At 39.2% G+C, this 13,695-nt stretch overlaps 1 protein-coding gene across 3 annotated transcripts in view; it reads right to left on the bottom strand.

Annotated features, from left to right (window-relative positions):
* Positions 1-13,695, bottom strand: part of cnksr1 (connector enhancer of kinase suppressor of Ras 1) — a 28,428-nt gene that overhangs the window by 11,794 nt on the left and 2,939 nt on the right. For 2 of the 3 annotated variants that reach the window (XM_085441976.1, XM_085441977.1), the window contains exons 3-7: positions 12,635-12,837; positions 12,409-12,493; positions 4,018-4,059; positions 3,768-3,887; positions 1,853-1,912 (exon numbers count right to left, since the gene is read on the bottom strand). In XM_085441976.1, coding sequence (XP_085298102.1) covers positions 1,853-1,912; positions 3,768-3,887; positions 4,018-4,059; positions 12,409-12,493; positions 12,635-12,837 — 510 coding nt within the window. Of the gene's footprint in view, positions 1-1,852; positions 1,913-3,767; positions 3,888-4,017; positions 4,060-6,249; positions 6,443-12,408; positions 12,494-12,634; positions 12,838-13,695 lie in introns of those variants that run through there. The other variant, XM_085441978.1, reaches the window with a different exon arrangement.

The following is a 13,695-nucleotide window of genomic DNA, read 5'->3' as shown; positions in this document are numbered from 1 at the left end:
TTGTGGTTTACTGTAACGTTGAAAGACCTTTAGAAAACCAGGAGAACCATTGATCAAAACCACTTAATTAGTCTGGCTCCTTTGGAAGCTATCTATAAAGTACATCATCTATGTTTATCCTGTAATGTGTATTCAAGTAACCAGACAGAAGTTGTGTTTATGGCTTCCTATCCTGGTACATTTAATTCAATATGATGTTATCAGTTTGTGAGGAATATTTCAACAAATTTCCATAAAATAATGTTTAAGGGTCAAACAACTAGACAGAAATCTCAATATATGGACACTCCAATAAATTAAATGCATACAGCATCATATCTGTGCAAAAATCAAGCATTGCTGACTATGACTGAATAAAACTATAAATATTGTTTGTGACTGCATTCATAATATAGCAAATTTGAGACTGAATTCGACATCAGACAGTCTGCTGATATTGTGAAGGTCGATATTGTGATTATAAGCCAAGGCCCTGTCTGTGCAAGGCAGTGCATGGATCCTTCCCACATTCATGCAGTTTATCTGTATTTGTGGACAGTGGCCATATCTCTTATTAGCCGTCAGCCACAGCAATGTTACAAGTAGCAGGGGAGCCTTTGAGGTTGACATCATGGAAAAATAACATCTTCATCTTTCTGCCCCTCTCCTCTTCATCCTTTCACAAGCCCTTCTTATTTTCACTCATAAACACTCCCTCATACATTTTATAAGCTCCCAATACAAAGGATCTTTGGCTTTCTCAGAAATTCGTTCATCTGCGGCGCATCCATTAGATGATTTCATTTTTCTCAGAGAAGCTTTTATCCACATCAAAAGCCAAATGGTTACAAAGTAAAGCTAATGAAGTCCACTATTGTAATGTAATGCACCACATGTACCAGATCTCCCTGTTGTTGCCTCCAGTTTCCCGCTCAGCTACAGCCGGTGTTTAACTGAATATCTGACACACATAGGAAAATCCTGTGAGTCACAATGTGTTATAAACTTGTTTACATCCAGTCTTACTTATGGTTGGAACAAGCAGCCTTGTAGAGATTTAAAAATAAACAGTATGCCAGTATTTGCAGCACGAGGACTGATATTGGTGTCAGTTTCGGCGACAGCGAAGCAAGGAAAGATAAGCCAGCAGCTAAAAATAATACCTCACGCAAAGTACTTCCAAGGGGATTTCTGCCTGGTAGAGAACTAATGTTTCCACAAGAAATCGATGAAAATCTTAATTTTATACTTTAACTGTGCAGATGAGAGGATAGCCTGATTTAGATTCTGCATGTGACTTTAAAAAGGAAAAAGAGGATGGTGTAGTTTTATGAAATCAGATAAAAGTTTCTTTTTTAGAAGAATCAAAAACAAGAAACCAAATGATGCTCGTGTTTTATTTTTGCTTTTCACAATTGGAAATATACTTCCAGTTCCTTCTAGATAAGAAACTCAGACAGACTTGTGCTATTCTGTCCTAAGCAGAACAAAACCTTCTGATAGAAGAAGTGTAAATGAGTATGAAAGTGTCAGCTCCTGCAAAAATATCTGGCAGAGCTCAGCATAACACGACGCTATCATAATGATCCTTTTAAACCAATAAATCCCATCTGCTATATTTTCCTGCACTTGTAGCCAATCAGTGAGTACACATATACATGAGTACATGTTAACAGAGCTGGTTAAGAAATATAGAGGCACTGTAAAGAATCTGCACGGGGCTCTTGTAAAGAGACAAACTGTTGACAGGTTGGTTTGAAGTTCACGATAAGTGGCTTGCTTACGAGCACTTGTGAGGCAGCGATGGTTAACAGTGTGTGGTTTGATGGCTGAGTCAACAATGAGGAAAGAAAAATAAAGGCGAGAGTCTGACCTCAGCGGCAGTTCCAGTCACGTAGTGGTTGCTGGAGTTGGTGGATGTTATCTCGATGCCCTGAAAGAAAGCAAAAAAAAGGAAAAATGTTACGTACTTTTCCGAGTGATAAATTTATGAACTTTGCCACACAGAATGTTAATTTTGCACATCGCTGAATCAGAATGATTCACCGTAATGGACAGATAAATTTACTGCGTCTTCTTGCCGTCATTATCAGATTATGTACATAAAGATATTGGTGTCAGCCTCCACCTGTCATCTTGCTGTGACTGATCATTTTAATATAATGGGCGTATGGGGAGACAAATAATTGCATTCCAGAAAGCCCTGATCACGTAATAAATACTTATCACGACAGAAACTGTGGAAACATGAATGGAGTTGATCCATTTTTGACTAAAAAGCTCAAAAGTGATTTAATAATTAAAAGGCACATCAGTGCTCACATAGTCCTCTTCTACTCAGTTTGAGCTTTATTACTGCAAACCTCATTCACCCATTCACGTACACATTCATAAAAGTACTTTTTTTTTTAAAGCATGTGCACTTTGAACCTAACACTCACACACTCACATGGATGCATATGGGAAAATTCTTGGTTCGGTATCTTGGAGACTGGAAGAGCAAGGAATCAAACCACCAACCTTCTGATTAGTAGACGACCTCCTGAGTCACAACCACCAATAAATCAAATTATTACATTTATAGATACATTTAATAATTAAACGCACTGTAGTTTGGAGTAAATACGGTCCAAGTGTGGATGAGAGTGATGACTAAAGCATAATGAAAGAGAGAATTGCAGAACGCAGCAGTAATTATCTGCCTTTATAATCAATGAAAGCTGCAAACAGCTTCATTGTTCAATAAATGTTTTCAGTGCTTAGAAATAAATAGTCCATTTTAATAATATGCTTAGAAAAAGCCATATTTAGTTTCTTTCTTAAGTCCAAAAAATATAAATCTACCTATAATGAACACTAGGAGCCAGACTGAGTCACTTTCTCTTAGTCATGTACTGCAAACAATTTGTTTGTTACTGACAGAAATGTGAATTTGAGAATTTATTTTTTTGTGTGCTTTGGACTCGTGTGCACGTCATGACTTGAGCGGGTATACGTCATACTGGCTACACTGAAAGTGCATAAATCATCATCCTTCCTGTCCCTCACTTCCCTTGGTTTCTCTTTTTAGTTCTCGTTACTCTTTAATCTGTCGACAGGCAGAAAGCACTATTGCTGACGTGCTCCAATCAATTTCCCTCCGTCGAGGACAATCAGTTTTTGACGCTCGCTGTTAAGCACAAATCACAAAAGGGAAGGAAATTGGTTAAACGCATTTCTCTGTAGGGATTAAAATGAAACTAAAGGGACACAAGATTACGTAAATCACAAACAAAGATGAGAGCTGTAATTTTACTACTTGATGTTCTGACTTGGAGGAAAAAAGAGAAGAAGCGGCACAAAAAGTACACAACTGAGATAAGGGTTCTCGTGAATCTAATAGGAATAGGTACAAGGAGAACCTTGAGTTAGATGGAAGAAGTGGTGATGATGATGGAAACCATCGGGTAATGATGAAGACAGGAAATGAATACTGAAAATAAAACAGCGAGAAAAAAGTAGGACAAAAAAGGGAAGTGAAGAAACAGAGAGATGAGATTTGAAAAGTAGGAGACATGGATGATTAGGAAAGTGGACCAGAGGAAAAACTTTAGCGAGTGAGGTTTAAATTCAAGAATGAGTATAAATAACTGGATTTAATGCACTAAATCTAAAGTTACCTTACTCCTTTTTAAACATGTACACATATGTTTTCCTTTGTGTGCCATTAGAAACAATACGTCCTCTCAGGAGTTCTAAATTCAATGAAGGCAAAAATTCTACAGTTATAAAGCGAAAGATGTCTTTACCAGCTGATCACCGGGTGCCACGGGTATCAGTTCGACACTCTCTAGCTGAGCGGTGTGATTGAGGAGCGCTTCGGGGCAGCAGTTCAGGATCTCGTCACAAACCGCCACCAACTGACGGCACTGAGGAAAGAAACACGTGCCATTCAGAATATCTCATTTACTTCATAGTAAAACAAAGGACAGCAAAACAGGTTAAATTACTCCAAGGCACAATGAAACGGACGAACATAGAAATAAGTGAGAAACTTACGACAGAGATGATGTCCTTTTCTTTTTCGTAGCCAGTGCTGTTCTGTTGGATGAATTAAAAGAAATGATATGAGCAGAAGGCTGACCAAATGACACCCTGTAGCCTATGTACGACATGCTAATGTTATTGATTTGTGGAAATGGGACAGTTTGACTAAAAACCCATGTCCCATTTCCTCTTCACAGCATGAGTCAGGAAGTGAAAGGCCTCGGGTTTTTAGAGGACACAGAAGCATCCCTGGAGATCTTTAGTGTGTTTTTTCTGGCTTTCTACAATGAATGAATGTTTGCTCTTCACATACAGACGAGTCAGTTATCTTTGGATCAGATCTGCACAATATTCTTTTAGAGTCCACCTATTCTGTTGTGTCATCCAGTTTTAAGCTTTATCTAATTTTTTTCCTGTAATTTTATCCTTGGCCTTGATACCATGATGGCAAACAGGCCCAAAAGGCCCCACACTGTGCACTTAAATGGCACATTTTTACCACAGCAGTCTTTATGATGATTCTCATTCACCTATTCAGCCATACTTGGGGCTGCGATTGGTGGACAACCCACTGAACCACATGAGCCACAGCTGCCCCTATGCCCATGCTGATATTCAGCTCCCCTTTCCTATGCTAAACGAAATGAGTTCTTTCAATATAACTGAAACTTTAACAATTTAAAAGGTCCAGTACTCGTGGGTGCACAGGATTTTTTTTATTATTATATTATAAAATTTGCAAATGGCAGACTTATAAAAAGAGATATTCCTCAACTCCAGCCTTTTATTTGATTCGCGTCAGCAGATACGTTTTGTGAGGAGAAAATTGAAAATCTCTGACGAATATCAAAGTGGCCTTGGCCTTGTTTGCGCTGTTTCATTTTTCAGATTTCTTGGCGTTATTACCCAGGAGTTCACATACTGTACTAAACAGTACACACTCTGCTAATACATTTCTATCCAGAGTGGGTAACACACTGATTTGTTGCTCATAACTGTCACGCAAGATGAACCCATCTTTTAAGACAAATGCTCTCGTTTACTGTACATGAAACATTGCAAACATTATAATGTTAATGTTACAAACAGATCATCTAAACATGCACACATGCACGCACAGACATACACACAGTCAGTATCACAGTTACTAGAATTCATGCGACAGATCTATGTTGGCTAATCTCTGGTTTCTGGGATGAGGGTGTTAATAACGCCTTCCTATGAGCTTTCCTGCGAGGTAGCTGAGTAGTCCCGGGAGCTAAAGAAACAAGCAGAGGCTTTGAACAATGGAGGACAAATGAGGGGTTAAAGGTGAATAGGGCATATGTTTGCACACCATATAATATTCACTGACTCGTCTAATGCCACACACTATTACTGCCCTAAGCTAATTTGCAATGGCCAGCGATGTAATGGGTTACATAAAGGATTGCAAGGGGAAACTAATCCCTGTGAAATGTAGCAAGGGATCAACAGTGAACACGGCTGGATTTCTGGGCTAATTAAAGGCTGCGACACAAGGCTGCAGGGAGAGGTACGACGTGATTACTGGCCAGTTCAACTGGTCCGCTTGTGCTTGTGTTCTTTGTATGCTGCTATTCCCCGTGGGGATTACTGCATGAGAGTGGCTGCAAACTGTTATATACACCAAAACAAACCGATAAAGATTCAGATATTCAGATCTTTATTTTGATCCCTACTACGGCAACAGAGTCTTGTCATGGCACATTGCTTGTGAGTTAGGGTGCTACATGTGTAATAAGTTTGTTAGTTGCTCAGGCTTAAATCACAAAATAAACCAAAGAAAAGATGCAGAAAGCAGAACATCAACGAGTGCCTTGTCCTAAAGCACAAAAGCTGCATCATGTGTAAGTAAGATGCGAACCAAAGCATTATGATTATCATATAAAGGCATGATCAAAGCATTAGGAAAAAATAGATGCAGCGCTAATTTAAGCCATTTGCAGAAGTTTTACATGTCCCTCAATACCACAAGAAAATTAAGATAATCGCAAGAGGCATCTACAGCCATGCTAGAAGGCTTGATACTTTCTGCAGGGACATTTCACAATAATCTGTATAGCATCATTATTAACAATTGGCTTCAAACAAACAAACACAGCTGAGTTTTTCAGATACTGCCTGATCGCTCCCTTCACACTGATGCCTTCAGTTTCGTAGTTATGCTCACAGAATATGTAATATTTACCAAAACACATCCTTATTACAAACACAAGGACTCACCACTGCATTAGTTATGATGTGGTTGGCTGGAGATTGTTCACTGTATCTCTCTAAGCTCCAATAGTTACCAGCTACGCTCCTCCAAACAGCTTTTTTATGTCCAGAAGTTTTAGATGGATTTGGGGAAAACAGCATTTTGTTTGCATCTTTTAAAATGGGATGCTCTGCACATAGACCTAAACTTAAACAAAGTTTTATCTACTGCTGAACTTAAAAGCATCATATAAAAGAATGTCCCCAAAGTTAGGTGTCATTTTATTCTTGAATGACTTTTATGTCCATGTTGTCCAACAAAACAACACAAAACAAAGACAAATCCTCTGAAAATCCTAGAGAACTGTTGCTCAAGAAATGCAAGAAAGTCTGCTCCTTGGAAGCAAAATATAAAGGCATTATGGATGGCTTAAGACTTTAATTTAACATATTTGAAGAACTTAGTTTGTACAAATCAGTGCTGTAAATAGCAACAGCAGCTGCGGTTCTAATTTGGTGCCACCTTTCACACACATTATCTGTTCTGCATAAGGTTCTTTCCTGTAAAAACTCTCACCATAGCTTTATAGAAATATGGTAAAAATAAAGCCAAACCAACGCCTCTACTTTCTGTTGTATTTAAAGTCACGCCACAGGTTATTTCCCTTCAGCAATGCAGTCTGTTCTGCATTCTTTTCTAGCTCTGCCAGAATAGGAAATGACACATCTCAGGTGGGCGACAGGTACAGTTGTGCCGTGAAACTCAGCTGGGCGTGGTGGGAAAACAAAGACCACAAACTAACATTTCTCACTGCTGGTATCACACTAAGAATCAATTACGGGCACCAAAACTGTATGCATGGGCGTGTTCGTGCAAATAGAAACAATGAATCACCCCTTTCTAACATAAGTGAGCATTGAAATTACGAATAATTATTACAAATCTATAAAAAGAATATGCGAGCTTGTCTGTGGTAAAGACCTGACAAAGAAAGAAGCAGAGGAGAGGAAATGAGATAAGACGTAAGGGGTGGGAAACATTTAGTTTTCAACAGCATGTTGTACTGTCACTCTCGAGTTGAATCAATTTTAGATCGCCATCAACAAAAGCAGAACAAGATGCCCACAAAACTGAAACAATGAAATTGATGCAGGCCTATAAACTGTGACTTTGCCAACAAAACACAGCAATGGCACTCACCAAGTTTTGAGCAACAACAAGTTTATTCTGCAGCCAGATTCTCAAGCCTAACCTTTAACATTACTCCAACTATAATAGTTACAGATTAGCCACAGTGTAGACATCAATAAATGGTAGACAATCCCAGTTAGGAAGAGCAGCAAACTTTAAAAAAAGAGACACAAATCTTTCTTCATCTCACCTTTAATGAACGAGAACAGTAGTTTGTGCGTCGCCGCACGGTTCTGCTGCAATACTGCGCTTAGTGTTGTGCCAGCCTGTCTTAAAGATGCTGTTGTGCAGCCAGTGCTTAAAAAACCTAATCTTGATTCCTCTGTTCTTGCAAACTTCAGGCCTATTTCAAAGCTCCCCTTTATGTCCAAAATTTTGGAAAAGATTGTATTTGTTCAGCTGCAATCTTTTCTATCTGGTCACAATGTTCTCGAGAGGTTTCAGTCTGGTTTTAAATAATAATAATAATAATGGATTGGATTTATATAGCGCTTTTCAAGGCACTCAAAGCTTTTCATAGCACTGAAACTGCACTTTTAAAAGTCCTTAATGATCTTTTACTAGACTCAGCTGTGCTTTTGGATTTGATACTGTTGACCACAGCATCTTGATCTTTCGGTTGGAGCAATGCGGCATCAAAGGCACTCCAGAGTGGTTCAGGTCATACCTCTCTGATAGGACTTTCTCAGTGAAGATTGGAGATTTTACCTCTTCCACAGCCTCCTGTACTTGTGGTGTTCAGCAGGGTTCTGTACTGGGGCCAATTCTATTCTCTATCTATATGTTGCCTCTGGGTCTTATTTTTAGGAAATATAATATTAGTTTTCACTCATATGCTGACAACACTCAGATCTATCTTCAGCTAAAGAGAAACAGTTCTGCCTCCCTAGAACCTTTATTTCAGTGTTTCGGCGAAGTTAAGGCCCGGATGGCCTCTAATTTCCTGAATTTCAACAAAAATAAAACCCAAGTGATCGTTTTTGGACCAAGTTGCAATTCTAGAACCTCACATTTTAATTTGCGCAGTTTAGAACCGTTTATCAAATCGCATGCAAAAAATTTGGCGGTTATATTTGACAATAAGTTCACCTTTGAGAAACAGATTAGTTTAGTTGTACAGCGGTCTTTCTTTAAACTGAGGCTTTTATCCAAGGTGAGATCTTTTTTGTCTTTTACAAACCTAGAACAGGCAATTCATGCTTTCATCCTATCACAACTGGACTATTGTAATTCTTTATATGTAGGCATTAGTCAGACTTGTCTTGCAAGGCTCCAGCTGTTTCAGAATGCCGCTGCTTGTCTTTTGACACAAACGAAGAGAAATGAACATATTTCCCCGGTGCTTGCCTCACTTCACTGGCTCCCTGTACATTTTAGAATCAATTATAAAATCTTATTTGTGACTTATATTGCACTGAATGGACAGGCCCAGGGTATCTGTCAGACCTACTGCAGCTTTATATGCCCCCTAGAGCTCTTAGATCGGGTGATGTTTTGCTTTTGGCCACACCAAGGTCGAGGCTGGTTCTTAGAGATGATCGTGCATTTGCGGTCGTGGTGCCTAAATTGTGGAATGATTTGCCTCTCCGCATTAGACAGGCTCCTACCCTCAGCCTTTTTAAATCCTATCTTAAAACACATTTCTACTCACTGGCTTTTAATACTGCATGAGAGTTATTTACTTATTTATTTGTTATTAGCTGTTTGGCATTGATGTTAATTGATATTGCTATTTTATTGTGTGTTATTTTATTGTGTAATTTGTATGTTTGTACAGCACTTTGATGAACACCACTATTGTAATTAAAAGTGCTATATAAATAAATACATAGAAATAAATAGGAATAGTGCTGAGCTGTCTTGTCTTGTGGATCATGGTGTGTGTGGCCCGATCAGGTGCTGGGCTAACTTTGGAACAACATCCTGTGCCTTAAAGCTGTTTGCTCCATAGTTGTCTAGGAAACAATGACACGCTTTTATGTGGGTGTAACATTCAGAAAAACAAGAACGGGCACAGCCATGCATGGGCACACACACAACAGGAGGCTAAAACCAACAACAAATGAGGTGACAGGAATGTACAGTATGCTCAAACATGGACTGTTGATTGGAGGCTGTGCAACCTATTACAGATCCTTAAAATCTACCAAACTTTACATCAAAAGTCTACACAAGATCTCTTGAGACAGACCTCTGCTGCCTCAGCACGCATGTTTACATACTTGGACTACCCCTGTGTTAACCACCAACTCACAGACTTGCTATAAAAAGACTGGAAGACATAACTATGTTAGATCTCTTCCACTCCTGTTGCTCTTTTCCTTGTTTTGTTTTTTTTTCCATACCTTTTTCAAATTCTGGTCTTTTTGGGATTTCTCTTCTGCTCTTGTTTTTTAACCCTAAAAATAACACAAGCTATAGTTTGACAGCTCTCATGCATGATGACTTTTTCATCCTCTTGCCAATTCATCCTGAGTCTAATTCCGGTGAGCAATAAGATCCCAATGCTAATTTTAAAGATGAAGTAGTTGTGTCCTACAATTCGTTTTATACAACAACAACAAACTTTATTTATATAGCACATTTAAAAACCAGTGGTGTACCAAAGTGCTTAATATTATATTATTATGTGTCTGCTTTAAAACACAAGATTAAAAAATAAAAAATAATTAAATAGATAAAAACAAAAGGGTGTACAATGCCTCTCGTCCTTTGACAGCTCAATAGGCTCCAGCCACCCTGGGCATAGTCCTTCAAGAGTTAAACATTAAAATCTCTTGAGTAACACCTTCACCTTGATGTTCTCCTGTGAAAGGCACTATTAAAAGTCTGACTGTTGTTTTTCCAGAAGAAATGGAATTCCAGTTATACTCACGTACCGTTTTATAATGAATTTCCTCAGTTCATCACCACCAATTTCCCTTCTCTGTCCCTCTCTCTTTGCTTGCTGCTTGGCTGCTTCAAAGCAAACTGAGCCTGTGCTACTGTGAAAATCAGACCTGACAACTTTAGTGCGGCATCTTCAACGACACCAGCTGACTACTGACCCCGAGCACCCTCGGGGTGAGAGAAAAGAAACACGCACACACTTAAATATACACAAGCACACAGGAAATAAGACTCCTTTTTTGATGCAAAGGATGTGGTTTGGCTTCTTTAAAAGCCCTTCTTTAGAAAAGACGTCATGCTAAAGGGTGGCCTCCTGACAGGACAGTAAATGCCACAGGGTGGGGTGTGTGATACCAGCCGAGCCTGAAGCAAAATCTTTGAAAATGCTAGTCTGTATGGATGCTTTTAGTGATGCTATGCTGCTAATGCGATTGCAGCAGTACAAGAACGTGTGCACACACGCTGCTCAAAACTGACCTTACAATTGATCTGCCAAGAGTTTTCTATCAAAACCGTTGATATCCAGCATTTATACAATAGATGTGGCTGATGTTTAAGAAGAGGAACCTGAAACAATAGTCATCCTGTTTTCTGGTTAACACATAAGCCCACTAATAATTTCCTCACATGCCTCTGACCTTACTTCACAGAATAGTCTCAGCAGCTCTGAGCAGTTTTATATAAAATAACACCTAGCTTTAAAACACCTGATTATATTCAAAATTTAAAAACAGGAACAAACAAAAGCTCGCCGATAACAAATGGTGATCAACCGGACAATGAAAGAAAACAACAGGGGACAACGCTGATTCAGCTCATAGGATCAAAAAAAATCCCTTCAGAGTCAACAACTAAAATCAATCTTAAATCCATGCTTCCTTCCTTGCCTGCTGCTCACTGAAGCCCATTAGGGTAATGTCCTGTTTTCTAGACCCCAGAGATTGATTTTTAACTACACCAGCAGAAAATACACTTGCTTTTATATCTAAGTGTAGGTATTTTAAGCATTCAAGCAAAGAAAAAAAGAAAAAAGAAAAAAGAAAATCAACATGTGGAGAGTTATCCAGTTAAAGAGATGAGAACTCTACCTGTTGTGGTGGGCAGGTGTCCAGGAGCTTTAAATAAACCTCTCTAAATACTCAGAGTTCTCTTTCAGCCACAGCTTCTCTCTACTGCTTACTGTCTCTGTATCTCTCGAATTATCTTCCATTCATGTTATCGCTGGAGCTCCATTTTCTTTTTCTCCTCTTCTCTTCTCAACTTCTGTCAGGCTATTTATCTCTAATGTCACCACAGTGCCCAGCTAATAACTTCTCTCTGCTTGTTGCTCTTTGCAGCGCGTCTATCAATCCACACTCCCTCAGGAGTCAAAAGTCATTTAGTAGCGGTGGTGCAATCCCTCTCTCAGTCTCCTCCCCTTTCTCTCCCATACCCTTTGCTTCCCACTCAGCTCTTCCCCCCCTCCTTCCTTCCCTCCCACAGGCACAACAACATATCCAGGCCTGCCTTTCCTGCTACCTGTGAGCACATTTCACCCACCTTTACATGTATCCTATTATAAATATTCTTTCTCCCCACCGCCATTTCTCTCAATCGCACCCTGCCGGGGTAAACACAGACCAAACCAAGCCGTTCATTTTGCCAGCCCTTTTAACCTAAGCGTCTTCAAGTTACAGCTGCCTCCAAATATGCCAGGAATGTAAAGATAAAAATTGCATTACTCGGGCTAAACTGAGGAACAGGGAGTGTGTTTGTGCTTCTGGCTTGCTCGTTTGGGCTTTTTGATTTGAAAAATAAATAAATAAATCGCACAACAGGTTGCAGTTCCCCTTTGGAGGTTTATAGTGTGCATGAGAGTGCTGCTGGAAACATTGTTCAATAGTGTTTGGTTCCTCTTAAAAGTATACACTTTGTGTGGACTCACGAGCACATGTGCTGTGAAGTACTTGTGTTCAATTCTCTGTATTGTAAGAGCAGACAGCTGATAAAAAATATATATTAGTATATATTATATATTAGTTTGTTTGGTTTCTTTTACTGCAATAATGCCATTCACAAGCTCATGCTGAGACTTTGATGCAGTTATTTAGAAAAAATGGGCCTACCTTGTGCACAATGTCTCCCAGCTCTTTGCAGTAACTGAATATGTTCTTGGTGGTGGTGTATGTATTGAGCTGGGAATATTGATATCTGAAAAGAAAATGATTGCAGTTTATATAGAAAAAACTCTAAAAACCAGAATATGCTTAAGAAACAGCAGGGGACCTTCCTGATTTACAATAACTTCAAATTTTAAAAATAAAAAGGTTAGCTTGCTTTCTGTTTACAGACCTGTTGAGCAAAGAGAAGAGGCCTTTGGCTGAGGCGATGAGTTCCACTACGAGCTGCAGAATTGTGGGAGTCAGCTTGGTAGTGCTCCGTCCGTCGTAGCTGTTGAGGCGCCAGCGGGCCTGGATGCCCATCTGTAGGCTGTGAGCAACAGCGCGGTGCTTCTCTATCAGACCACGTAGGTTCTCACCGCCTATACCATAGGTCTGGACACGCACAAAAAAAAACACAAATCCAACTAGTACAGTGCCCTTTTCACTCAAAAAACAATGTGTTACATTAATGATGTTGAATGTTTAATTCACAACACCCCTTCTTCGTTTCTACTGTCCCTTTACAGTTAACACAATATATCGCTTAAGATACATTTGATATAGTGTTCACAACATGTCCCTTTGACTCTGAACTGGATGGAACCTGCTGTGTGTAGCACATCGGCCCCCCGCTCTCTCGTCATTTCCTGTCGCTTCTATTCGGTGTATTTTTGAACAAAGCCAAAAAAATGCATCTAAAATCCTTAGAACACAATCCTCAGCATGTCATTTCAATATAGCTGTGGGGAGAGAGTTCAGAGAATTCATTATACAGACTTTTTTCTTGGTATTGTAGCATGAATGCTCAGCAAAGGCTGTGCGACCTGCACAAAATCCAGCATTTCTTGTTGATGGAAAAATGTGTGTTGTTTCCTGTTTTGTTTTAAGATATGTGAAAAAGTGACCATGTAAGTTACTGTTGTCGAACATTTACTACCAGCATGACAATTGAATTGTTTATTACCCAATCAGACCTCTCAGGTCATCAGGTGCAGAACCAGAATTAGATACAAGTGTGGGTGCTTTCAGTTTCTGTGGTTTTTTTCTTTGGAACAAGCTGCACGTTCGTCTGACCTGAGGTCAATTACAACCGTATCTACATTCAAAGACAAACTTCAAACCTTTTATTCTCACAGGGTTACGCTTCATGACTCTGTGTATGTATATTTTATATGTAATCTTTTGTCAAGGTATTGATATTGTGTTATAGCACAGCTGTTATGAAAAAATGCATGTCTGTTTTAGGTATTT

This window comes from Copadichromis virginalis, linkage group LG19 (assembly GCF_057382275.1).
Source record: "Copadichromis virginalis isolate Kocher_CV1m ecotype Utaka linkage group LG19, C_Virginalis_male_GT1.1, whole genome shotgun sequence".
In the NCBI taxonomy this organism is placed as follows: Eukaryota; Metazoa; Chordata; class Actinopteri; order Cichliformes; family Cichlidae; genus Copadichromis; species Copadichromis virginalis.
This window is presented reverse-complemented; position numbering and strand designations above follow the sequence as displayed.